Here is a 25,356-nt window from a genome sequence, read left to right on the forward strand (position 1 = left end):
AACTAACTTTAGGTATGAAAAAATAAAACATTACCATGGTTCGAAACTCAAATAGTCCCATCTGCTTCCTTTCTGCTATTCTTCTGCTCCCACCGATCTCCTGTAGGTAACCAATTTCATTTCTGGATTATCCTTACTATGTTTCTTTTTGCAAAAATAAGTGGATCAGTCATATGTGTTTGTGGTGCATGTGTTCTGATTTACCCCCTTTTCTTAATACAAAACATACTACACTAGGTGTGTTCTTTTGCACCTAGCTCGTTTTACTTAACAACATATCCTGGAAATCACTTCATACCTGTGCATAAAAACCTTCCCTATTTTTTTTTACATCTGTATATAGTACTCTATTGTGTGAATAAGATGTAGTTAGTTCAGTCTTCTCTTTACAGGCGTGTAGGCTGATTGTAGTATTTTCCTATTACAAATAACGATGTGAAGAACAACTGTGTGTGTGTGTGTGTTGTATAGTGGGAGAGTGCCTTCAGAGTAAATTCCTAAGAAATAAGATAGTGATTTTTGATCACATTATTTTAACAGTGATTAAACTAACTTGTGTCTTCATTTGTAGGAGATTTGGATGCGGTTGCAGGGATGGAAAAAGAACTGAATAATGCCAAAGAGGAACTTGAACTCATGGCTAAAAAAGAAAGGGAAAGTCGGGTGAGTTTTCTAGGCATACCTAATTCTAAATTCCTAACCTTTTTTTCTTTCAAAATAGTTTATATTTAAAAGAGTACAATTCTCCAAGTAAAATATCTGGGTCCAAATGCAAGGTATTTCCTTTCCATTTTTGGAGAAAAATATAAATTGCTTTATATATACATTATCTTACCAAGATGCTCTTGTTTTTATAAAGAAGGATTATTAAAACTTTTGAAGTGCTAATACAACATGGCTTTCTCTACCCATTACCAACCGGAATAAAAGAATTGTAGAACACTTGTTAAAAACGACCAAAAAACCAAAAACCAAACCCTTTGCCTTTGAGTTGATTCCAACTCATAGTGATGCCGTAGGACATAGTAGAACTGCCCCATAGGGTTTCCAAGGAGCGGCCGGTGGGTTTGAACTGCCGACCATTTGGTTAGCAGCCATACATCTGAAGTGCTATGTAATTGATGTTTAGAATTATGACATTAGATCCACGCAGTTAGTTTTAGGTACACAGAACAAGAGAAATGTGAGCATGATCAATATGGTGCTCACTCTAAGCAATGCACTGTGTTAGGTACTTAACATGTATCAGCACTAATGCTTACAACTCTGCTCAAGGTAAATGGTGTTTGCCCTGATTTATAGATGAAGAAGCTGAAACACTGATTTTTTTTTTTTTTTTAACATGGGGTTGGGGCATAGTCATATAACTATTAATGCCAAAGCTATGATGTAGACCCAAGTCTTTTGTGACTCCAAACACTGTCTAAGAAGTCATTTCCTGGAGCAGAACGTTTTTCCCATCCTTGTGGTTTAACTATTTCTAGCAATGGTATATACATCAGTGTTCTTAGAAGAGGCCTCTCAGCCTTACAGGATCTCTTCCCCGTCTGCCTTCTCTATGCAGTTCTGTGCCCAACTCTGACATAGAAGAGATGTTAGGACCACAGCACAGAGCCACAGACTACAAGTAAAAGTCCTTATGTTAGCTGGCATCTGCTTTAGATTAGTCAGTGTCATTGGTTCCTAAATTAGCTAGTCTGTCTAGTTCCTCAGCCTTGTTCTACTCTTTGCCATAATTAGATCTGTCATACAAAACCTGTGTTCGAGTGTGATGGAATTATCTCATTGTACCTCTTAAGTTCTCTTTTTATTACCGCATTCCTCCTTGCAATCAGCCTCATGTTACGTGACTCTATTAGTTTTGAGGATATGAAAGTTTGTGGTATTTTAAAAATAACAGTTTTAAAAGTCCCCTGATGCCCCTCCCTAGTTTTTGGTTCTACCCTAGCCACTGTATGATTATGCATGTCAGTTATTTTACTTTCCACATGTTCCCTTTTTCTCACATACACTCAGTTTAGAGTAATGTTACATTTTGGTTCTGATCTGTTTTCAGGATCATAAAATTCTAATAATTATAAATGGACATAGTTAATGAGTGATTTAGCTATATTGCTTACCTTTATGTATCCTTAATCTACTACCTAGTTCTCATTCCAATGCCATATATATTTATTATCACATCTCCTCTAATAGTAGGTATTTACCAAAACCCCTGTACATTTTCCTGTATTTTGAAACATTTTTCCTACTGTTCTCATATAATAACAACAATTGTAATAATAATAGTAGTTATAATAGTAGTAGCAACAGCAGTACCAGCAGTATGAGTACCTGTTCATTGATTGCCTGCTATGTGCCAGGCATTTTAAATGTTTTCTGTAATTCTCACACAGCCCTGCAAAGTAGATATTATTCCCATTTTATAATTGAGGAAACTGAGGTTCAGTTTAAATGCCTAGTCAAGGAGATTATGCCAGGATTTAAAACCCATGTCTGTCTGACTGCAGACCTTTGTCATACTGTAGTCATTTCTCTTCTTCGTGTTTTCATTTTTCTTCAATGGAGCAAAATACCTGGATATATAATGATAGATTTACCTGAAGAGGGCCAAAGAAATAACACCATTTTTTCCATACCCAAGATCTGAACAAATTGAGAAATAAATATAGTGGAAGTTAGTTTGGTGCTCGGTCAGCTTTATTACTGATAAAGACTTAAGTAGAGAACTTAATTCAAGAGCCAAGTGGGCCTTCTAGCCAAACCCCAGAATTAAGTAGACTTATGTACCCACTCACAGGCAACATTGGACATTGGGCCTTGGCAGACTACACTACGGGGTGGGAAGAGCTTGCCCTTGGAGAAGGAGTGGAGAGACAACAGGCTTCCTGCAGATAGCTGTCTCTCAAGAAGAAGGATGGGGTTGAGTTAAGCGTGCCTGGCTTATTCTTCCCCTGTGTTTCCATTAAGATAAATCCCTCAACTTCCCTAGGGCTGAGTGGTTTAAGGGTGAAGAATGGTCAGGCGTTAAACACTAATTAAGCTCATTCAACATGGCAGGAAAACGTTAGGAGAATCATTTCCTCCTAACATGCCACAGTAGCCCAGAACCATCAAATAACTTTGTGTAGTTATAAGTCATCATGAGCCCACTTCGTGATACTATAAACATTAGAAGATATGCAAGTAAAATTTTTCTTGTTTATAACTTCAAAAAAAAAACCAAACTCACTGCCGTGGAGTCGATGCTGACTCATAGCGACCCTATACCCTTTTTTTAGGACAGAGTATAACTGCCTCATAGAGTTTCCAAGGAGCAGCTGATGGATTCAAACTGCTGACCTTTTGGTTAGCAGCCAAGCTCTTAACCATTAAGGGAAGAGGTGTTACTTCTTTCAGGAAGTGTGGTCACATCTTAAAATAGCTTGTGTGCCATCTGCCTCTACTTGTCACACCTATTTTATTTTTTAAAAAATTATTCTAAAGTATTTCTTTAAAATATTTCCTTACAAATAACTTGTTGTTGTTGTTAGGTGCCACTGAGTTCATTTTGACTCATAGTGACTCCATGTAACAGAGTAGAACTCCCCCATAGGGTTTTGTTGGCTGTAATCTTTATGGAAACAGATCACCAGCTGGGCCTTTCTCCTGTGGAGCTGCTGGATTTATGGTAATGGGTTGGAACCACCAACCTTTCAGTTTATAGTTCATCACTTAACTATTTGTGCCACCAGGGTCCTTACAGGTAACTTTCCATTATGATAAACCTTTCAGCTAGTAGTTGAGCGCTTAACGGTTTTTGCCATCCAGGGACTCTGTCTTTATGGTAATGGAAACAAATCTTGCTGTTACCATAAAGATGGAGTCCCTGGGTGATGTAAATGATTAAGCACTTGACTACTAGCCAAAAGGTTGGCACTCTGAACCCACCCAGAGGCCCCTTGGAAGATAGGGCTGGTGATCTGCTTACAAAAGACCACAGCCTTGAAAACCCTATGGAGCAGTTTTACTCTGCACACATGGGGTCACCATGAGGCAGAGTTAATAGTAACAAACATTAGCAACAACACCATAAAGACTATAAGGATGTGTAGGATCTAAAACAAAATTAAAAGTCCCAAACCTGTTGCTGTTGAGCCAGTTCTGACTCATAGTGACCCCATGGGACAGAGTAGAACTGCCCCATAGGGTTTCCAAGGCTGTTAATCTTTACAGAAGCTGACCGCCACACCTTTCTCCTGTGGAGAGTCTGGTGGGTTTGAACCATCTACCTTTTGGTTATTAGCTGAGAGCTTAACAACTGCCCCACCAGGGCGCCTTGTATCTGTAGGGAACATTGTGGCCTCATGGCTTTGTCTCTGCTACACTGAGTTTATATCCTAGATCTACCACATACTAGCTCCGTGACTTTGAACAATTTTCTTAATCTCTCTCAGCCTTACTCACTTCATCGTAATATGTGACTTGAAGAGTACTTGTTTTATGGAATTGCTGTTAGGATTCATTTCTCAGGCACATGAGTACCTTCTCTAAGTCAGGGTTAGTGGTGGGGATGAGGTAGTGAACGAGATTGACTAGGTCCCTGACCTTATGTAATTAATTTCTGCTGGGGAGAGACAGACAATAAACAAATAAGTAAATAAGTATAGATTGTAGTAAATGATATGAAGGAGATAATAGAAAGTAACAAGGATGGGACCACCTTAGGTAGGGCAGCCAAAGAAGGCTTCTCTGAGCAGACAACATTTAAGCTGGGACCTGAGGATGAGAAGGACGCGACCATAAAACCTGGGGAAGATATTTCAGACAGAGGGAATAGTAGGTGCAAAGGCTCTAATTCAAGAGAAAATCTGGTGTTTCTAGAAAAGACCGGTGTACCCATGAATGAGGAGTAAAAGACAGATGTTGAATTGGAAGTAGGCAGGAGTCAGATGACAGGGTTTGTTTAGAGGATTAAATATATGCAAAGCATTTATCGTAGTGCCTGACATATAGTAAGCACCCAGTGAATGTTGGCAGCTACTGTTATTATCATGATTATTAATGAACTTTGTCAAAATCAAATATTTGGTCATCATTTCCTCATGAGGAGGGATAGAAGATATAACTGGAAGTTTAGGGTATACAGTGCTAACTTTTGGTAAGACTTCTTCATAGGTGGTGGCATGTTCTTCCATTAGCTTGTAATATATAATGATGTCTGTGATGTTAGTAGCTGTTGCTGCTGAGTGCCTATGTCCATTAATTCTTTAGGGATTGCAAAATGAATGTATTCTCATTCTATCATTTCTCCATCTATTTACTGCAATACTTCTATAAAGAAAAATTTCATCTATTCTTACATTCGCTAATGGTGTATACTTTTTAAAATATCTCAATAAACTCATGAATTAAATATATCTGTTTTGTTTCACAAGGAACCCTGGTAGCACACTGGTTAAAGTGCTCAGCTGCTAACCAAAAGGTCAGTGGTGCAAACCCACCAGCCACTCCTCGGGAAAAAGATGTGGCAATCTGCTTCTGTAAAGATTACAGCCTTGGAAATTCTATGGGACAGTTATACTCTGTCCTATAAGGTTGCTATGGGTCAGAATCAACTCAGAGGCAATGGGTTTGGGATTGTGTTTCACAAGGAGCCCTGGTGGCACAATGATTAAGCACTCAGCTGCTAACAGAAAGGTTGGTGCTTTGAACCCACTCAGCCACTCCACAGGAGAAAGACCTGGCGATCTGCTCCCATAGAGATTAAACCAAACCAAAACCAAACTTGTTGCCATTGAGTTGATTTTGACTCATAGCGACCCTATAGGACAGAGTAGAACTGCCCCATGCAGTTTCCAAGGAGCGCCTGGTGGATTCAAACTGCCGATCTTTTGGTTACCAGCCATAGCTTTTAGCCACCATGCTACCGGGGTTTCCCCCATAGAGATTACAGCCTACAAAACCCTATGGAGCAATTCTGCTCTGGCCTATGGGTGTCTATGTGTTGGAATCGACTCGACAGCACCCAACAGCAACAACATTGTGTTTCACAGTGCTGACTCAGATGGAAGATATCATTAAAAACCACTCTACGGCTTTGGTACCACACTGTGTGGTTTATTGATTTGATCCAGTGGAACACTGTTCATGTTCCAGTTTTCACTTGCATTTCTGGCTAATAGTGATATGATATGGAAACAGGTTTGCCTCAGTGTTAAAATGTAAATGTGACAGATATTGTTTCCTCTGCTCACTAACTTCAGGGTTTCTCCTCCCCACAGATGGAACTTTCTGCTCTACAGTCCATGGTGGCTGTGCAAGAGGAAGAGCTGCAGGTGCAGGCTGCTGATATGGAGTCCCTGACCAGGAACATCCAGATTAAAGAAGACCTCATAAAGGTTCTTAAAAGCTTCTTAAAGACCATTGGAAATGATGACAGCTCACAATAGCAGTAGGGCATCTGCAAACAACATTTAGTCCCTTGGCCAGTGCTTATTTCCTTGATGCACTGTTAGTTCAAGTCTCTTAATATCACTGTCTTCCCTTTGACTCGTGTAACAGTTGCAAAGATTTCATAAAGAAAATGTCATGATCAACATCCCACTTGAAAGTATAGCAGACTATTTCAGGAGCAGTTGTTCCTTTGCTCCTCTGCTGAATAGTGTTTTATTACCATACTTATTTATTTCTAGGACCTGCAAATGCAACTGGTTGATCCTGAAGACATACCAGCTATGGAACGCCTGACCCAAGAAGTCTTACTTCTTCGGGAAAAAATTGCTTCAGTAGAATCTCAGGGTCAAGAAACTTCAGGAAGCCGAAGACAACAAGTAAGCAGTTGGAATACAGACCTTACTTTTACTGTGAAATAGGTGGTGGAAAGGCTGTCATCAGAATTATTTGTGAAGTGGCCAGTCGATGGTATTTTATGGAGAATCGGTGAATTTCCTACCTTGGCCGTTAGCAGCCATAGATGTCCTTTTCTGATATTTGTGGTCCTGAAGGGAGCAAGAGTCCTTGGACTCACACTGTTTTTCTCTCTCAACTAAAGCCTTCTCATCTACCTACATTTAACCAACTTAAAAAAAAAAAAAAAAGATTAAATAAAAACCTGCCTCACCCCTAAATTCCTTTATAACATCTCCCCAGGTCCAACCTCTCTTGGATGCCAAACTTTTCAAAAAGACTTAATTACCCATATTCTCTGACTCTGTTATCATTTCTCTCACTAACTACTCATTTCACTTGGATCTGGCTTTTAGCCCCAGCCGTTCACTTAAACAAATCCCTGCTTACAGGCACTTATCCTGGCACATCTTTATAGCACTTCCTACAGCTCACAGTGACGCATGACTGTGACTGATAACTGTCTGTTTCCCCCACTAGATCATAAGCTTATCCTTAGAATCTAGAACACAGCCTGACGCATAGAAGGTGCTCAGTAAGTATTTGTTGAGCGAATGCAGAATACTAGTAGGTGCTACCATATGTTTCCCTCTCACCATTTCTTCCTCTCTTTCCCCACCCTTTTTCCTTAGCTGCTTTGCTCTGTTCTGCCTTCTCTCTTCACTTTCCTCTTCTTGCCCCCACGTTTGAATTCTGTCTTATAGGGCTTTAAAGATTTAAAAAAAAAAAAAAAAAAAAGGACAAGAAATATGGTATTGATTTGAAAACTAAAATACTATAGGAAACTTAAGAAGTAATAAGGTAGTGGGCTTTTTCACTCACGCTCCATGCTAATGCCTTCTTTTGGTCTCTCTTCTCAAGATTAACTGTAGCTTCATGTCTCACTTTACCATTTGCATGCTGCTGCTTCTTTCTTTCTTCAGTTGCTGCTGATGCTGGAAGGACTGGTAGATGAACGGAGTCGTCTCAATGAGGCCTTACAAGCAGAGAGACAGCTCTATAGCAGTCTGGTGAAGTTTCATGCCCATCCAGAGAGGTAAGAGAGTGACTGTACATTTTCCCTCTTATTTCTAATCAAGTCCAGGTGCCTGCAGTACTGACGGGTGGAGAAAAATGGAGCAGAGATAATGCTGGGGCTATCCAATTTGTCATTTACTGTGTGGCTGTCTCTAACCCTCGGTGTCTAAATCTTGAATCAAGAATGATACCTGGTTACTTAGCTATTGCAAAGATGAAATGAGAAGATACGTCAGGTGTTTACACCAGTGCCTGGCATGTAATAAGCACTCAGTGTATGTTCCTTGCCTTTCTCTGCTCCGTGTCCTGTGGATCACTGTTCTCTTCTAAGAGTAAGGCTGTAAAGGGCACTGATATTCATTGCGTATCTCTGATCCTGGGGTGATAGTAACCGTCAAGATGGATATATTCTCTTGTAACTCTTGATTTTTTTTGTGATATATGTTATTATATCTTTCTGGTTCATTTTACATTCCCTTCATTTTTATTTTTATTATTTTCTCATTTTACCTTCTTCTCTAGCCTCTTTTTCTTTCCTATCTTTTATTCTTTTACTCTTCAGTTTCTTCTAGCTTATTGTTAATTGTTTTTTCTTTCCAGCTCAAGAAAGTGAAGGCAGAGGAAAGGTATCATAGGATCACCTGATTGTGTTACTTTTTAAACGACCTCTGGATCTTTAGTCTGTGTAAACAAAATGCCTCTCCAGAGCACGATCCAGTTCGTTAACAAGGGAGAAAGCAGGTCTCTTCCATGGTAGTCCTCCTTGACTCAGTCTTGTTTCAGTTTTTCTTCTATTTTTGTTTATCAGAAAGTAAAGCTTTTAGTCAAATAATGAAATTCTTCTTATGCAGGCTGTAGTGTTATGAGACAGACCTTAAGCTGTATAATTTTAAGTGAGATTGACCCAGGATCTAGCATAAAGGGGCAAGCAAAGTAATCTACCAACAGTAAACACAAGTGCCACAACAAAGACTATATTCATTTCTTGTGTCCTGGAGAACAATTACTTTAGAAAATCTCACGGCTCAGAGTGGCGTTGAAAACATGCCGACTCATTACAGTTGATTGCTAATCGATTTTCTTTCCATGTGGCATGTTTAATCAGCTCTGAGAGAGACCGAACTCTGCAGGTGGAACTGGAAGGGGCCCAGGTATTACGTGGTCGGCTAGAAGAAGTTCTTGGAAGAAGCCTGGAGCGCTTAAGCAGGCTGGAGACCCTGGCCGCCATTGGAGGTGGGCAACTGGAAAGTGTGCAAGTTCATCACAAGCATGCCTTCTGAGCACTGGCGGGTCGTACTGCAGCCCAGGATGGAAAACCTTGTTTGCACTAACCAGAGAGCCTTGTCTGACTTTGGCAGAGTTAACTGGTGACTTACTAATCATAGAACTGGTACAAGTAGCATCAGCTACAAAGTGAAACTTGCTTTAGACTGTCTGCATCTTGCTGTACGTATCTATCTCTAAATTGAATGGCGGGGGCTACGAAATGAATTTGCACATTTGAAATTATTCTATTTTAGTTTTCCCACCCATATTCATTCCTTTCCCTAGCCTCTCCTTCTCATTCTCTCATTCCTTCTTTGGGCCAATAAAGTTTATTCCTCCCCCACTATCACAATCCATCTCATAAGTTCCATATCATGTCATAAATGCATGCGTGTGTATTATATTTGTCATTCAATCAACTCCTGCTCTTTGAATGAGGGCATTTTTTTTTTTTTTTTAATTAAATAAAGGAAAAGTTTCAAGGAGAGAGAGACTGAGAGTCTAGAGGAAGACATGGCAAAAGCGGTATGATCCTTAGTAATCAAAACCGAGAGAGAAGTCTTGTAATAGTAGACGGCAAGTATTGGGAGGGCTAGCCAGGTAAAGAGCAGAGGCAAAGACTTTTTCAGTGCTTGTAGTAAACCTTTACCTCTAATATTGTTTTAGAGTTGATTATTGAATGACACAGGTGAATCAGATTAGGTTTTCTATGACCCCTTTAAAAACCAAACCTGTTGCCATTGAGTCAATTCTGACTCATAGTGACCCCTTTAGGTTTCTTTAAACCAAAAGCATGCTGTATTTAGTCAGAGCAGGACTTCAAGAAAGCTTTCAAATCTTACAGAGTCAGAATTCTCTACGTACAAAGATAATGCCCCCTTGAAATTCAGTATTTCAGTGTAAACTTCAGTGCACCCTTGTTTATGTTGCTTACTTACTTCCATTTTGGTAGTGGCACTAGACGGTATAATACATAGTGCCGACGCATTTCTCCATATAGAAATAAGTAATGGGCTTCAGGCTTTGAAGTGCTCGTATAGCTTAGAAAGAAATGTGGTCACAGATTTGTGTTCCTAGGTTTTAGTCATAGTCTCAAATGCTTTCTTGTGGCACCATGACAGGTGTAATAAGGAAAGGCATACTGAGGATTGTATTTCTGGTGTCTTAAATGTCAAGAGTATGAAAAGTAACCAAGATTACTTTGGAGTTTTGTGGGTATAACACCATGAGGTTTCTTATTTCTGGATACAAGTTTCTTAGATTAGAAGCTGAAATTTCAGTTACTTTAAACATGGAATTTGTGAGACAGGGATTGTAAGTATGATTTACAATGATTTTAGCATTGTAAAATATTATTGAGTAAGTACCCTTTCTGAGCTAGATGAGGCACAGTGACTTTTATTTTTCCTTCCATTTTTTACGTGGCACTTTTATTTCTTTCACCTTCATGTGTTGACATGGCTTGGATTGCATTCTAAATTCCATCCAAGTTTTTGTAACCTTAGCTGTATCTGTAATAGGTAGAGCATTAGTCAAACTAAAAAGGCCAGGGGAGAAAATGTTCTACTGGAAAAATGCACTAGAATCTTCTGATTAAATAGTTTGCAAAAGATTGATAACCGCAAGCCTTCCTCTTAATGGATATGTACCATTCGAGTTTATTGGCCTTTGAGGGAAGAAGGAGTCATTTAAGGAGAGGGATGGAGAGGGAAGCAGAACTATCCAATTTTCTGTCTTCAATTTTAAGAGACCTTTTCCTTCACAAAACATTCCAGAAGCCATAAGGAAAATAATTGACCTATAAAAATGCCAACCCATCAAAAGACTAGTCTATTGTGTCATTGCAAGAGTGCATTTAGGAAATGTCTTCCCTTCATTTTCCTAGTAGACCAAGGAAACTTTCTAAATCTCTGGTTGAAATTCACCCATGGGTGACTCTTGGGTGCTAATGGCTCATAATGATTACAATAATTTATGTTAATTACCACTTCTTCTATCAGTCTCCAACAAGAGTAGGAATATCCCTAGGTATCTTGAATTGTTGCTATGTATTAATATTCTAATTAATATTATAAATATTAATGTAGCTTAATGAATAATAAAGAACCCAACTTCCTGTAAAAAAGTTATCAAAATGGATTAGGAACAAAGTAAGTGAATTCTGACCCTGATTTGGACACTGAAAAGACAGACTAATTTGTGCTTTTGTTATTTGCATCAATCCTGTAGTTGATGTTATGCCTTATAGGAAATATAAAAAAAATAAGCAATTTAGTGGCAAAGGATAAGTTAGGAGTTTGACCTTGGTACCACAGATATGACTAAAATCTGGAACTAACCTTCTGGTCTGGATAGCTGGAATGAGGTTTGAAAGGAGTGCTACCTGGGGAGGGCTTCCTGGTCTAACAATTTTACGTGATAATTTGGCATCTGATCTGAGAACACAATTTCAATGGGTTTTTTTCTTTGGCTCAGAGATAGATGATGCCGTAATTGGACAACATCATTTATGTAATCATATTTGGCATGATATAATGCGATTCTGATCTCTCTTCAGGAACATAGATCCTTTCTATTACTGGACTAGTTTACCTTTGTTAGGCATTTTTCAACATGACAATAACTTTAGGTAACACATCTTGTGCTTATAGAACTTTATGTGTGAGAAACTTTTGAAAGAAAGTGAGTGAATTAAATGCTTCCTCAGCCCATGCTTAACTGGAAGTATGGAATTTAAATTGAGAAAAATCCATATTGGTAAATTTAGTTTTTCTTGCAATTATTTTTCAAGAAATAGCAGATGTGTGGAGTAATGGTTGTAAGAGGTCAGCATAGATGAAAACTAGAGTTTATAGAACTAAAGAGTTGCAAAGAACCTTCAGGAAGATTTATTTAGTGAATGAGGGTCCTTACTGATAAATATGTCCCCTAAACTCTTTTCTATTGCAAGTTTAAACTGTATTGAAAGCTGATGATTGTTAATGCCTAACATAAGTCAACATTTTTCTAATGTTCTCTTTTTTTAGTATTTAGCCAAATACTAATATTTTGAAAAGGCATAATTAGGCTATTTTAATATGTCAGTGTTTCACTTTGACAGGGTGTAACCGTACCCTGTCTCCCCATCTTCCCCCTGCCCCCATACCTACTTTTCTTCATTGTTTGTGGACAGAAACAATATTTTTACTCTGTGTCTCAAGGAAAGTAAAAATTTACTTGTTCATATTTCAAAAATACTTTTCAATTACATTATATATAGTAAGATCTCTATTAAGAATCAGGATTCTTAACATGTGTAGGATATCAGATCCTAGCCAGAAGAAGTGGTCCCTGGAAGGCTCTTTAGTATCTTCTGCTTACAGAGTTTGTAAGTGACCTCTGTGGAAGATACACATAAAAAACCTGACACTTTTATGCTTATGTTTCCTCTTCAGTATCTGAACCATGAGAAGTTTGGCTTATAGCTTCAAAACCATGAAGGAAAATTGATCTTGGTTCTCTCTGCTTCTGTCTTCCAGTTGGATCTGGAGTTCTTAGATTAGGGAAAGGAGGAGCAGATCAGATTATACTGAACATTGCTTCTTCCTTTGAGGATTGAAGATTGACCTACTTAAAGCCACTTCGCTTTGGACCGTTGTTGGCCTTAGAACAATTCTTTAATCCCTTTATTTTCCTTGAACCTAGTATTATAAAATTCTAGTTCCACTGTTAGGGTAAGTCATTGATTGGTGGTGTCGTGGTCTTTTTGACATCCGTCAAAAAACGTAAGTTGCCTCTTCAACTAGGGTCTCAGTTCTGCAGCCAGTGTTGTACAGGGAAATGTGACAAACTTCCAATGAAGTGAGAAAGAAATATTAGTAACTACACACTTAAAGTCCATCTCCCATCTCACCTTCTAGAAATTCTACTAGAGGAAGAATGAATGAAATTAGCTTTCTTTTTCAGATATTAACATCCTGTGAAATGCAAGCACGTATTTTCTCTTCTTTCTTTTGAAGTTCAGAGAGCTTTTCTTCTCCCTTTGGTAGCACTATTTTTATATAGACATTTATACTGTAGAAAGAACAGCAAGGAATATAGAGCTCGTATAAGGCAGCCCTATTTAAAAACCAACAGAGTGAGTCAATAGGACAATTCATTGGAGATATTTCTGTAGTTACTAGTTTCTGAGTCTTAATTCATTTTGGAATATGGATTTAAATCATACTCCCACTAAGCATTTGCAGCAACAACTGTGTTAAAACATTATGTCTTAGAAGATAAACATGTTGCACCTAAGTAGTCTTAGAGTTGACGGAAGGTAAGTCCTCAGCTTCTTTATATGTAATCACATAAGCCTGAATGAGTTTCTCAAATGAAAAAAGTTAACGTTGTAATTTGCTTCCAACCAAAAATGGGAAGTGGAAGGGAAAGACAAAGCTACATGGCTGCCGATACTAATTTTACATCAGATTTCAAATAAGAATAATTAAACTGATAAAGTGATTTAATAATTCTTGTTTTACTTTCCCTTTTTGTTGTTTAAAGTCCAGTTTCAGAAAGAAAAATTTCTATCATACTGCTTTGTTCTTGTTAAAGCTGTGAGGATAAAATAGGAAGTCCAGCAATGTCAGAAAATGTTTGGTCTAAGGTAATATAAAAAGTAGGGGTGTTAGGTACATGAGCCAAATAATCTTCACTGTTCCTTAGGAACTCTTAATTGTCTAGAAAATGCTTGTAATGTGCTTTCAGTATATAACACGAGTATGCAGTGCTTTTGCAATTATCAAAATCATTGGTCTCAAGCGTTCAACTTCTCTCTCCGTCTGTAAACTTGAGAGGCATGTGTATAAACAAGTATGTTTTATTAATCATGAATTTCTGTTTCAATGAAGAATTTCCATCTGTTTCAGTTTGATAATAAAAGCAGTTTTTTCCTGCTTTTATCACCTATAATTTTGATCTTGGGGCTGTTGAGAAAAGTTCAAGCAATTCATAACCATTTCAGATGAAGAAAGAAGCACCCTGTTAAATGATCCAGAAACTTGGCATTAGATTATTTCCAGGATTATCTCCCCACCAAAATAAGCTGCGTATTTTTCTCTGGAAGTTCATTTCTGCATGGCACTGTGCTGTGTTAAACTGTGTTAACGTGTGTGCTGGAATGGAGAGTGTACGTTTTGATATATAAGTATTAGAATTTCAGCCACTCCAGTTGAGAGACTAAAAATTGTCTTACTGATCCAATAAAAGTATCAAAGGCCAACGGTAACTATTTGGTTTCCTTTTTTTGAGAAAAGAAGTAGACAAAGTACATCTTTTTTTTTCCCCCTTATAGGGCAATCAGCCTATTGACCTTTTTACTAAAATTCCAAGTCAAAGTAAGGTGCTATGGAATGAGTAAATGGCTTTGTATTAATTTAACTAAAGAAAGGACAAGGAAGAAACCTAGATTTTTGTTCTCCCAAGGAAGTGAGATGAAAAAAATAGCGCTATGCTTTCCCCAGAAATGTGAAATGGGCTACTTCACCTTGGAAACTCTTTCTTGCTCCTGAAGGAGAGTAGTAGAAAGCAGGATAGAGATCTGAGGAACCAACTATTCTGATGGGCAGTGGCATCTCAGTAAATGGTCCTAAGAAAGTCTGCTTTTTGTGTTCTTTTAACATAAAAAGAGACCATGAGGAGAAAGAGTCCCTTGAGTGAAAATTATAAGATTATGGAATAGATAGAGTGGTCAAATCTTCGGATTTGCCCAGGACAGTCCCAATTTATATCTGTCCTGGTCAGCCTAAGAATAGGTGACTCTGTAGTTTTATTGGATACTTATCCTTTTGAAAAAGTGAAAACTCTTTCCAGAATCCTGGGGAATTTTCATACCCCTAAACATTTTTTAGATTATGGTCTTATCTTTTTAGGTCGCAGAAAGAAGCTGGTTCTGAATGATGTACAAGCTGGGTTTTTTTTTTTTTACAAGCTGAAAGGCCTTCCAGTTTACTTAAGAGATGTGATAATTTAAAGACAAAGACAGACCATAGACAAGTTTGACTGCAGACAGCAATATTCTTATCTAGCTACTTCTGTTCCAAGATTAGAAACTGTCTAGTTAAAGAATTTTATTTCTAGGCAAAGCTTATGGAAGACTATATGAGATTCTAGAGTTTCCTTATGGTCCAGAAAAGAATGAACAAAATTGCAGGGTTTGATCTTTTTTCTTTGATTCTGTCAACTAGCATCATAATATTAAAGTTAATACTAGTTCATAAAAGGTGAAAACATGAGAATTCTTTTAATGAGCACGTGGCAAACGGGGTACCTGGGAGTGAAAGTGAGATGGGTCTAAGAGGGCCTGGCACTGAGCCTGGCACTGAGGGAAAGAACAGTTGGGCCCTTGGCAGAGCAAATTTGGTCATGCTGTAAAGTTTTAGCTCTTTGAGTCCCTTTTCAAAATTGGTAAAGTATGACACCTGCTATGTTCTGAATAACGATATGGTGAAATGCTACTCCTTTTCTGTTGATCCCATATAAACAGGCTTAAAGAGCAAATACTGATAACCATAGAGTAGAATTTGGGAAAGACAGCCTCAACTGCCCACCCAGTTTGGGCTCATTGCTGGAGATTTATATATAAATAGAACTTTATATATAATTAATTTCCTTCTAAGGCTTATTCCAGCATAGTGGAGTTTTATGGCAGTTATAATTTAATGACGAATCCTTTTTGTAAAGCACCTATTCAAAAGAGTCCATCCTCTTTTACTGAAAATTTTATGCTCTTTCAACTGTCCTGTGATGCAGGGAGAGAAAAGAGTATTATTTTAAGCCTCCTGGTAGGGGAAACAGATACTCAGAAGTGAAGAAGTGCAGATAGAATTAACCAAGATCACCCAGTTAATGACATGAGGTATATAACTTCCCTCTGCTAACTACATTTAGGTTCTATGGCCTTCAACTTGTTTAAGCCTTCAACCTTCCAGCCCGTGGACCACTTCGATTTACCAACAACAATGATAATAATAATAATGGATAACATTAACTGAGCACACACTGTGTGCCAAACACTGTTCTAAGCACTTCAAAATCAGCAAACCTTGTAAAGTTCACAACAACTTTTGTGGAGTGGATATTAGCATTAACCCCAATTAAAAAATGAGGATACCATGTTACAGAAATATCATGACCTGCTGGTTATTGGCAGAAGCAGAATTCAGATCCAGACAGTCTGGCTCCAGAGGTGAAATCATTGCGCCATCCTCAGTTTAAAAAGCTCCACAAAAATATGAATTTTTTTTTTGCCTCAGTGATAAGGAGGGTACCTCATACTTGCCTAATGCTTAAGTTTTCACCCAAGGATGTTATACTTTTATATGTTAGAGGATTATTTTAGTTCTGTGTACACTGTAGAATCAGACATATGGTAGAAAATAATTTTTGAAATCTAAGTAAGGGACAGTTTGGTATCACCTCTATTTTGTCTGATTTGGAGCCTGGAGACTTGCAAGGACCACAACTTGTGAACTATCGCTGAAGCTTCAAATAAAAGTTTTTAATCAAATTGTCAGTCTAGCCTGGAGGGGAGATGATAGGGTGGAGGGGGTTAGAAGCTGGCGAGATGGACAAGAAAAGAGAGAGTGGAGGGAGAGAGCAACTGGGAATGTGTAGCAGGGTGTATATGGGGTTTTGTGTGAGAGACTGACTTGATTTGCAAACTTGCACTTAAAGCACAATAAAAATTATTTTTAAAAATTGCCAGTCTAACAAGTAATACATAATCATACGATAATCAAGTTAATATTAAATGAACAGATTCTTACCTTCAGAGAATCAAAAGGTGGCAGATCATTTTCAGGCTTTATCAAAAATAAGGAGAAGATGCACCAATATAAAATCGTAGATATCTCTAAATTAGAAATTTAAAGTATTACAAATTAGTCCCGGAGAAGAATGTTTTGCTGCTTCTTAAAAGCCTAGAAAGGGAATGTCCCACAAAAAAAGCAGTTCTTTCATTGTCATTTATAAGAAGATGGAAACAGTAACAACAGAAAGGGGGTGTCTAATACCAACTTATATTTAGGACCTCATGTGGGATCATTTATTTCCATGTTTCCGGCAAAAAAATTTCAGCTTTCTTCTACCCGTCAAACAAATACACAAAAAAAACTTTGAGCATTCCAAATCAATTGTTAAAAAACTGAATGAGCTTTAAAGCTGCCACAAAGGAAGGACAGCAGACTGTGAGCTAACCAGAAAACAAAAGCTCTGAGTGTTGGGATGAGATGGGCATTTTTGCTTTGTCTCCATCTAACTCCTCATGAAGTCAGAACCATGGCACCCTGCCCCCAAGTAAATTAAAGAGAGGAACGAAAAAGTGTCATCCATCAGGAAGGCCAACAAAGGTAAGTGGAGGGCAGGAAGTGTTAGAGAAAAGCCTTCAAGGCCAGTGACAGTCACCCTGTCTAATCCCCACATACATTATTCCAGAAACCTAGTACAGGAATCTTCTTGGGATGTGGGCCAGCATGGCTACACGGCCCACCAAGAATGGTATGAGGATGAGAATCCTGGGTCTCATAGAGCTGAACCTCCTTCAACCAAAGAATCATTCTCTATCCCAAAACTCAGAAAGGAGGCAATATAAAAAGTATGTATTCTTAATTAGTTACTGAGTAGGACAGTTCATTTTCTTTGCAGGAAAAAAAAAAAATTCTGATCTCTACTGTTGTACAGGGACAGATTTTCAAAAGTAATCATGATATTATATGGCTGTCCTCAGGTGCATTGGCATCCTGGTTCAGTGAATTTCCAAAGCACCCAAAGCTTAGGGGGTTTAGTCATTCATCTCCATGCCACCAGTATTCTGACTGAGATGGTTCTGGGGCTGGCGTTTGAAAGAGTAAGCATTGGAAGTCTCTGTTGTACACTCTTTGTCAAGGATTTCTAAGGATGCTGAATGGTGGCGGTGCCTCCTTGCAGGCAAGGCTTTACTGAACAGGGCCCTACTCTGCTCCCAAATTATCTGAACATTCATGGTCAGGATCAGAGGACCAGTCGTAAGGTAGCTATTAGGACAACAGGCTCACTATCCCCTTAGTGCTTTGATGAGCTCAACCTTGGGCATTGGAAGTATTCTGAATGGACTTGCAGCTGCCTAGGAAGGCATGTAGGTAGAAATCACCCGTTCAGCTTACCTGCAGAGGGTAGTGAATGCTCACTACTTGAGCCTTCTATCCATGCATGTCTGAGCTCAGGAGCAGGTCCTTTGGTCTTGGAGGAAGAAGCAAAGGTAAAGATCTATGATTTATCATCAGAAGGAACGAGTACCCCTGTCTGAGAGTCTAGATCCTAGCTTCTTGCACAGCTCTTGTCAGTGACTAGCTGTGTAACCTTGGACAAGCCACATAATCACCTGGAAACACAGATTACTCAGCCATCAGGTGCAGAACTAGATCTTGAGGTTCTTTAACTTAGGTAAGTTCTGTGAGACACAGGGAGGTCACAGTAGATTTTCTTTGGTGTTCAAATGAATTAACCATTGTGAATTCCTACACTTTCAGAAGAAATCAGCAATGTGGGACACAGGTCTTGATCTAAAACTAGGTGGACGGTGATCTAACAGATGTGGAGAAGGAGAAATGCCCTAAATTTGTACTTTCCAATACTGAGCCAGTAGCTACATGTGGCTTTTTGAACTTGTTTAATTGAACTTAAAAATTCCATTCCTCAATCACTCTAGCCACATTTCAAGTGTTCAGTAGCCACATGTGACTAGTGTCTACTATATTGGGCAGCTCACATATGGAATACTGCTGCCTTTGGAGAAAGTTCTATTGGTCAGCATTTCCCCAGACCTTTGCCCAGACCACAAACTGCAGCTACTTGTCACTTAGGGCAGAGTGTAAATGTCTGTGCTCCTAGGGTGACTGAGCCCAGCTTTTGGGACTTGAGGATGGATTAGGTCCCATATGATAATGTGATAAGTCCTATAGGCAAAGATTGTTGGCATCAAATAGGAGTTTGGGAGAGAGAGGGAGGAGGGGAAGCTAGAGCAAGGAATTAGGGCACACCTGACCATTCTGTGCCTTAGGCTTTGACTAGCTAGACCAGAACTTTTGTAGGACTCAGGGATCCCAGAGGGGAGTTCCTCAGATCATCACCACATTGCATAACTGGTTTCCAAAATGGAAAAGAGTGAGAGCGACAAGGCTGGTCTTATCTCTGGAAAATCAGTGACCCTCTCAGCACTCACTGGTGGGAAAAAGGTCACACTTGACCCATGTTACAGAAGAGAAAGTTGACATTACATAGCCAGCCTGTATCGAGGAAGGAAATAACTCAGGTTTTCTGGAAATAGGCGAGGAGTAACCGCTCTATCCCAACAGTTGACTTCTTAGGCAGAGGACTGTGCAGTAAAAGAGAACTAATGTTTTGATGCTTGGGCTTAGGTGTTAGTAAGCAAGTACCAGTGATACACGGAGAAGGCTTTTCCACAGATTTGGCACAATCTATTGGCTCTGCCTTCCCTGTTGGCCCTGCTGGCTAGAGGGCATTGCATATGCGGACAGGAAGAAATCAGAGGCTGGTGGCAAAAAGAGTGTAATGTCAGCTGCTGTCTGGAAGCCATCTATGAAGGGAGTCACCTTGTCTTCTGGACTTGCTTCCAGGTGCAGCTGCAGGGGACGACACCGAAGATGCGAGCACTGAGTTCACTGACAGTATTGAGGAGGAGGCTGCACACAACAGCCACCAGCAAGTAAGTCAGTGTCAGGTCCTGGGGTTCTCAGGGTAGAAGGCACACAGCCCTTCTGGGGTCTGATGGTCTCCTGCAACCCTTGTGGACCTAGAGTGAAAGATATTTTTTATATAAACCACTTCCCAGTCTTTTCTCCTATCCTCCTGAACTTCCCAGCTGCCTCCTTAACCCCTATCCTCTCTCCATTTTTCTCTCCGATCCATCCTTTTGTCTTTACTCCTCTGTCTCTCTTACTGTTGCCCCCTACCATCTCCTACCCACCTTTTCCCCTATTTACCCTCTGTAGCTATAGCTTGAAAAGAATTTTTACTTACAACAAGACAATGGAGACTTCCTTTCTTGGGTTTTTGTAACTGGAACACACCACACAAGACAGGGAGTCATCGAAGGGCTGTTTGGGGAGGTGGCAGAGCCTACAACCTGCTTGGGGAGAGTGCTTTCTGAGAAACTCCAGAAGGATCTGAGTGCCTACAACGAGGAGATCTTTCTTGGTGAAATCTCATTATATATAAGAGAACTTTGCTGTGCAATCTGACAGGCCACTCAGGTCTTGACGACTTGATCACCAGCAAATGGCGCTACAAGAGTAAGCCCCTGTCTAACCTCAGAACTCGGCACCCAAGTCTGAAACACTGTTTCTACCTACCATCAGTGAATATAACAAGCATGCTCTCAAGCCCAAGAGTGACTGTCCTGAACCTCAGACCTTAAATCACCCAGCGACTTTTAGCAATCACATTTCCTAGACGGACCCTGTCTGGGACTCCCTGAATTGTTAAGGGGAAAGTGGATCGTTGGTACCTACCTTTCTGCAGAAGAAGTTGGACTTTTCCTGTGATAGCTTCCTTGGGGCTGTTAAAAATACTGTAGGGGAAACAAGGCTTTCCGGGTCTGCCTCTTCCTCTCCAGCATAAGAAAAGAAGAAGACATCTAATAAACCAATGGGAAGAGCCCAAGTGAACAGTTTCCAAATCTCACAGGGCTTGGCACAGTCTTTGGCTCTTGAGGACATAAGTAGTTGTCGGGGATATCTCATGTCCTTAACAGAGTCTCTTTACCTTCTACCAAGAGTCCCTTTTTGTTTCGATAGCCATTAGGAACCCTCCCCTCTCCTGTGAGTTCCTGCATGACCTCCGCTTTTTGCTTCAACTGCTCTTCTGAGTCCTGCTAACTGAGGTTTGTGACCTTAACTGTGTACACCTCTGCGTCTCGGACAAATCTCCCCGCCCCTCATTTCCTGACTTTAATGAGGATATTGGGTGAGAGAGAAATGGACCTGTAGGATGAGCAAATGTCCCCTCAAAGACATAGACTGGGAGGTCAGCTGGTCACTGGGGTTTATTACTACTATGAGATGGGATAAACTTGAAAATAAATGATCAGAAGATGCTGGTATGAGAACAGCCGGATTGTTCCCATAGTCTAAACTATCCCTGGTAGTGTGAGTTCTTTGCTGTAATTCTCATTAGTAGGCAAATTGGGTTCTAAAGTCATTTCTTCCTCAGCATTCTGTCCTGTAGCCTAGCATGGAAAAAAATTGCTAGACTTCATTTTGAGAAGGTTGGTCTAACCCTGGAATAAATGTTTACTTTGAGTCATTTGTAGTTCCCTCACAATGCCTGTCACATTACTTGGCATAGGAGATACTTGGTAAATTTTGAGGTAAACCTTTGGATCAGGGTTTTGACTTATGATAGACAAAGTATATGCCTTTTGGATGAAGAATCTCTTGGGTAAGCATCATTTTTTCTATCACCTCTCCTTGAAAAATAGCCTTTTGGGTAGGAGGAACCTTGATGTGTGAAATCATTGTAAACCTACTTCAACTTTGGGAATTTGAGGGTTTGATTCGCATGCTGCCAATTAAATAAAGATTGCTTTTCCAAAGCTCTTTTGTGTCCAGATTCTCAGAATTTTATTTGCTTGTTTCCAGGGAAATGATCCCTTAAGATTAGGCTCTGAATGCCTCCTTGTTGTGTCCTTGGAAAAAGGACTCTATTCTTGACAAGTTCCCCATCCACCTCAAGCATATACACATGACTGCTAACAAACACATCCAACTTTGTGTTCCTTACAAGACAAGAACCGCATTTTGGCCAAAACAAGTTGCTTCCTCCTCATTTTTGGACTTATCTACCTCAGTAAGTCTCAGGTCTGGCCTTGATAATAATTTTCCCCAGGTATCTCTTGAATAATGTCATTCTCAGGCAGATGTAAGATCTACAACAAATTCTAGGAAATTTCTGTGAAACAAATAAGAGTGATCAACCAAACCCATTGCCTTTCTCCATTTGATCTTTTGCAACGGGAAAAATTAATCAAGAATCAAATACAAAGGGGAGTAAAATCAGTAGACTAAGTAGGATTAACTTGAGAAAAGGGCATTTTTTTACGTCCTTATGGCTCAGAACCGACTTACATTGTGAGAGATATGAAGCAACAATGTAAAAACAGATCGATTATATTCAAATAGATCAGATCTGCACATAGAGCTCTGATGGGACATATGGAGACCCAACACACAAAAAGGTCGAATCAGTCCTTGAAAGAAATAGAACAAGTGAAATAAGGGAGATATATAGTTAGCGGCAGACCTAAAGGAGTCACACTACCATCACACATACTAAAAAACCTATTGCCATAGAGTCGATTCTGACTCATACTGAAGATCCAGGATTTTCTTTTAGGAAAGAACAGACATACTTGCTTTTCATAGATGATAAGGAAAAAACTAGTAAACGGACTAGATCCTGAGTCACTTTTCATGCATTTACATTTAATTTTTTGCCATTTTCATGCTTTTTACATATACAATTCAGTGACATTAATTATGTTTTTCATGTTGTACAGCCATCACCACTGTTTCTGAATTTTCCATCAGCCTTAACGGAAGCTCAGTGCTCCTAAGTATTTTAGTTTTTAAAGACTAGTCAGCCAAAATAAGTCCCCTTTGAGATGGAAAAATGAAAACACAAGTTAGCCTGGGCAAAAAGCTCAGGTCTCTATTTTCTCGTTTTAAAGTAGGAAATTGGATTAGATGGGCCTTCAGGTCTCTTTCTGTATGAACATCCAATGGGTCTTAAAAAAAATTTTTTTTAAGAAACTGGGTATATTTAAACCAACAGAACAAGATAACATATATCCAGAAGATACTTTAAAAGAGGGTCTACAACCCATTAACGTCAAGTCAATTCCAACTCATGGCAACCCCACGTGTTTAGGCACCATTAAAATTGGACATTATTTTTTAGCAGAAAGAACCCTTAAGACTTAGAAAAGAATATATGTCACCAATTTAGTGATGGTAATACTCCTTTTAGTTTAGTTGGAAAGGTTTTATATAGAAAGATGGCACATAGCTTAAATGAGTAGTAGGGTCATAAACTTTCAAAAGTTGTTTTATCCAGTCCTCTGTTATTTTGTCACAAATGCTTGGTGCCACATACAGAAGTGGCCAGCAACCTGGCTAAGCCCAGCAGCAGAACCAGAGAGACAGACATTTCCAAGAACCTCCCAAATCTGAGGCTCACATAACACGTGTGGGATTGGAGGAACCGAGCAACTGATGATCTCTTTTTTCCCTGCTATGTGTGCTTGTCTTACTAGGTGCCATTGCACATACATGCCATGAATCAACCCTGCCACAAACCTGTGGCCTAGATGTTACCATGGTTTGTTACAGGGTCAAAAGCAAAGGTCAATGGCCTTGTGCTAACTCGAGCAGCTCTATCAATTAGTGATCCATATAAACTGCTCTGGACTCTGTTCTGTTCAATATATTGGTGACCTGAATGAAGGTGTAAAGCATAGAATTAATTTTACAAATCATTCCTAATCACACGGCCACTACATGATTGATGGTGATGCACGTCAAATATGTTGATGACTTTGATAATTGGGACCTAATTCTGAATATCCAAAATTAAATTGATAAGTGACGAGTACAAATCACAATATTTATAGAGAAAAAATTGTCCACAAATAGCTATGGGTAGGAATTGAAAATTGAGAAATCTAAATTGACCTGAAATTAAACCCCAAAATGCTTCCACTGAGAGGTAAAAGAAGCCAGCGTGACACTGCAATGTATTAAGAATAATATTGAACAGACAAGCAAGAAATTCTTTTGCTAAAATAATCACTTATACACTGTCGTTGTTAGTTGCCACTGAGTCAGCTCCAGCTCATGGCAACCCTACGCACAACATGATGAAATGTTGCTGCGCCCTGCACCATCTTCATAATTGTTGGTATGTTCAAGTCCATTGTTGTGGCCGCTGTATTTTGAGTGCCTTCAAACCTAAGGGGCTCGTATTCCAGCACTACATTGGCCAATATTCTGTTGTGATACATAGGGTTTTCATTGACTAATTTTTGGAAGTAGGTCACCAGGCCTTCCTAGTCTGTCTTAATTGCCACTGAAACCTGTCCAACCTGTTTCATGTCCACCAGGAAACCAGTTGGCATTTAAAATACAGCAGCATAGCTTCCAGCATCACAGCAACACGCAAGCCACCACAGTACTACAAACTGACACACAGGTGGCAGAGTTATACACGAAGATTATCCTATTCAGTTTTTGGTTTCTACACTTTTAAAAGCATGGCGGAAAAAATAGGAGAGAAGTGCAAGATAAACAATAAGAAAAGTTACAAGTTAAAAAACTCTGATTTGAGGAAAAAACATAAGACCTGCTTTAACTGAAACATTAAGGAGTAACTTCAGGCGTATCCTCAAGAGAAAGAAATGTATTGGAAAATTGTTTCTGCCTTGTTTCCTTCTTAGATTTTTAGAGTCTGGCTGGCAGCGTCATCCCTAGGGTGATAACCAAAAATGAAATCCGCCACTGGACGCGGTTAACTCACTTTAACTTCTCAGTAATCGTAGGGTGTGATTGCCCCGCTGCCAGTGAAATAAAACGTGCTTTGTTTTACCTGTAGCTCTGCCCTTGTGTTAATTCTGGATCGAGTACCCTGAGTCCTCTCTCTTGGTCATCCTTTTTGGAGCCTGGGCTATAGGCAGAGCCTTAGACTTTGAGTTCTGTTATCCTGGGCCATGATCTTCGCAGTCAAGGACTCAAGTGTTGCGGAAGCTTCCTCACTTGGGAAGAGACTCTCAGGGAACTTTATCCCCTCAGGAAAGAAGAACCACAGTGACCATATACCTGAGTCCTGTTTAAACCCCATTTGTTTCCATTGTTATTTTTAGAATCTTTTTTATTAAGATATAATTCACATATAAATTTCACACTTTCGAAGTGGTTTTTAGTATACTCACAAGGTTGTACAACCATTATCACTATCTAATTCCAGAACATTCTGATGACCCCAAAAAGAATCCCTGTACCCATGAGCAGTCACTCCCCATTCCCACCTGCCCCTTAACCCCTGGCAAACACTAATTTACTTTCTATGGATTTGCCTGTTCTGGATGTTTTATATAAATGGAATCATACAATG

The 25,356-nt window shown here is 39.3% G+C and overlaps 1 protein-coding gene across 23 annotated transcripts in view; it reads left to right on the forward strand.

Annotated features, from left to right (window-relative positions):
* LOC126073344 (myomegalin) overlaps window positions 1–25,356 on the forward strand; it is a 254,478-nt gene that overhangs the window by 191,973 nt on the left and 37,149 nt on the right. For 21 of the 23 annotated variants that reach the window (XM_049879947.1, XM_049879926.1, XM_049879928.1 and 18 more), the window contains 6 exons: window positions 572–663; window positions 6,264–6,380; window positions 6,675–6,812; window positions 7,812–7,924; window positions 9,011–9,138; window positions 19,809–19,897. In XM_049879947.1, coding sequence (XP_049735904.1) covers window positions 572–663; window positions 6,264–6,380; window positions 6,675–6,812; window positions 7,812–7,924; window positions 9,011–9,138; window positions 19,809–19,897 — 677 coding nt within the window. Of the gene's footprint in view, window positions 1–571; window positions 664–6,263; window positions 6,381–6,674; window positions 6,813–7,811; window positions 7,925–9,010; window positions 9,139–19,808; window positions 21,770–25,356 lie in introns of those variants that run through there. The other 2 variants (XM_049879946.1, XM_049879945.1) reach the window with 2 other exon arrangements.

Source organism: Elephas maximus, chromosome 3 (assembly GCF_024166365.1).
Source record: "Elephas maximus indicus isolate mEleMax1 chromosome 3, mEleMax1 primary haplotype, whole genome shotgun sequence".
NCBI lineage: Eukaryota > Metazoa > Chordata > Mammalia > Proboscidea > Elephantidae > Elephas > Elephas maximus.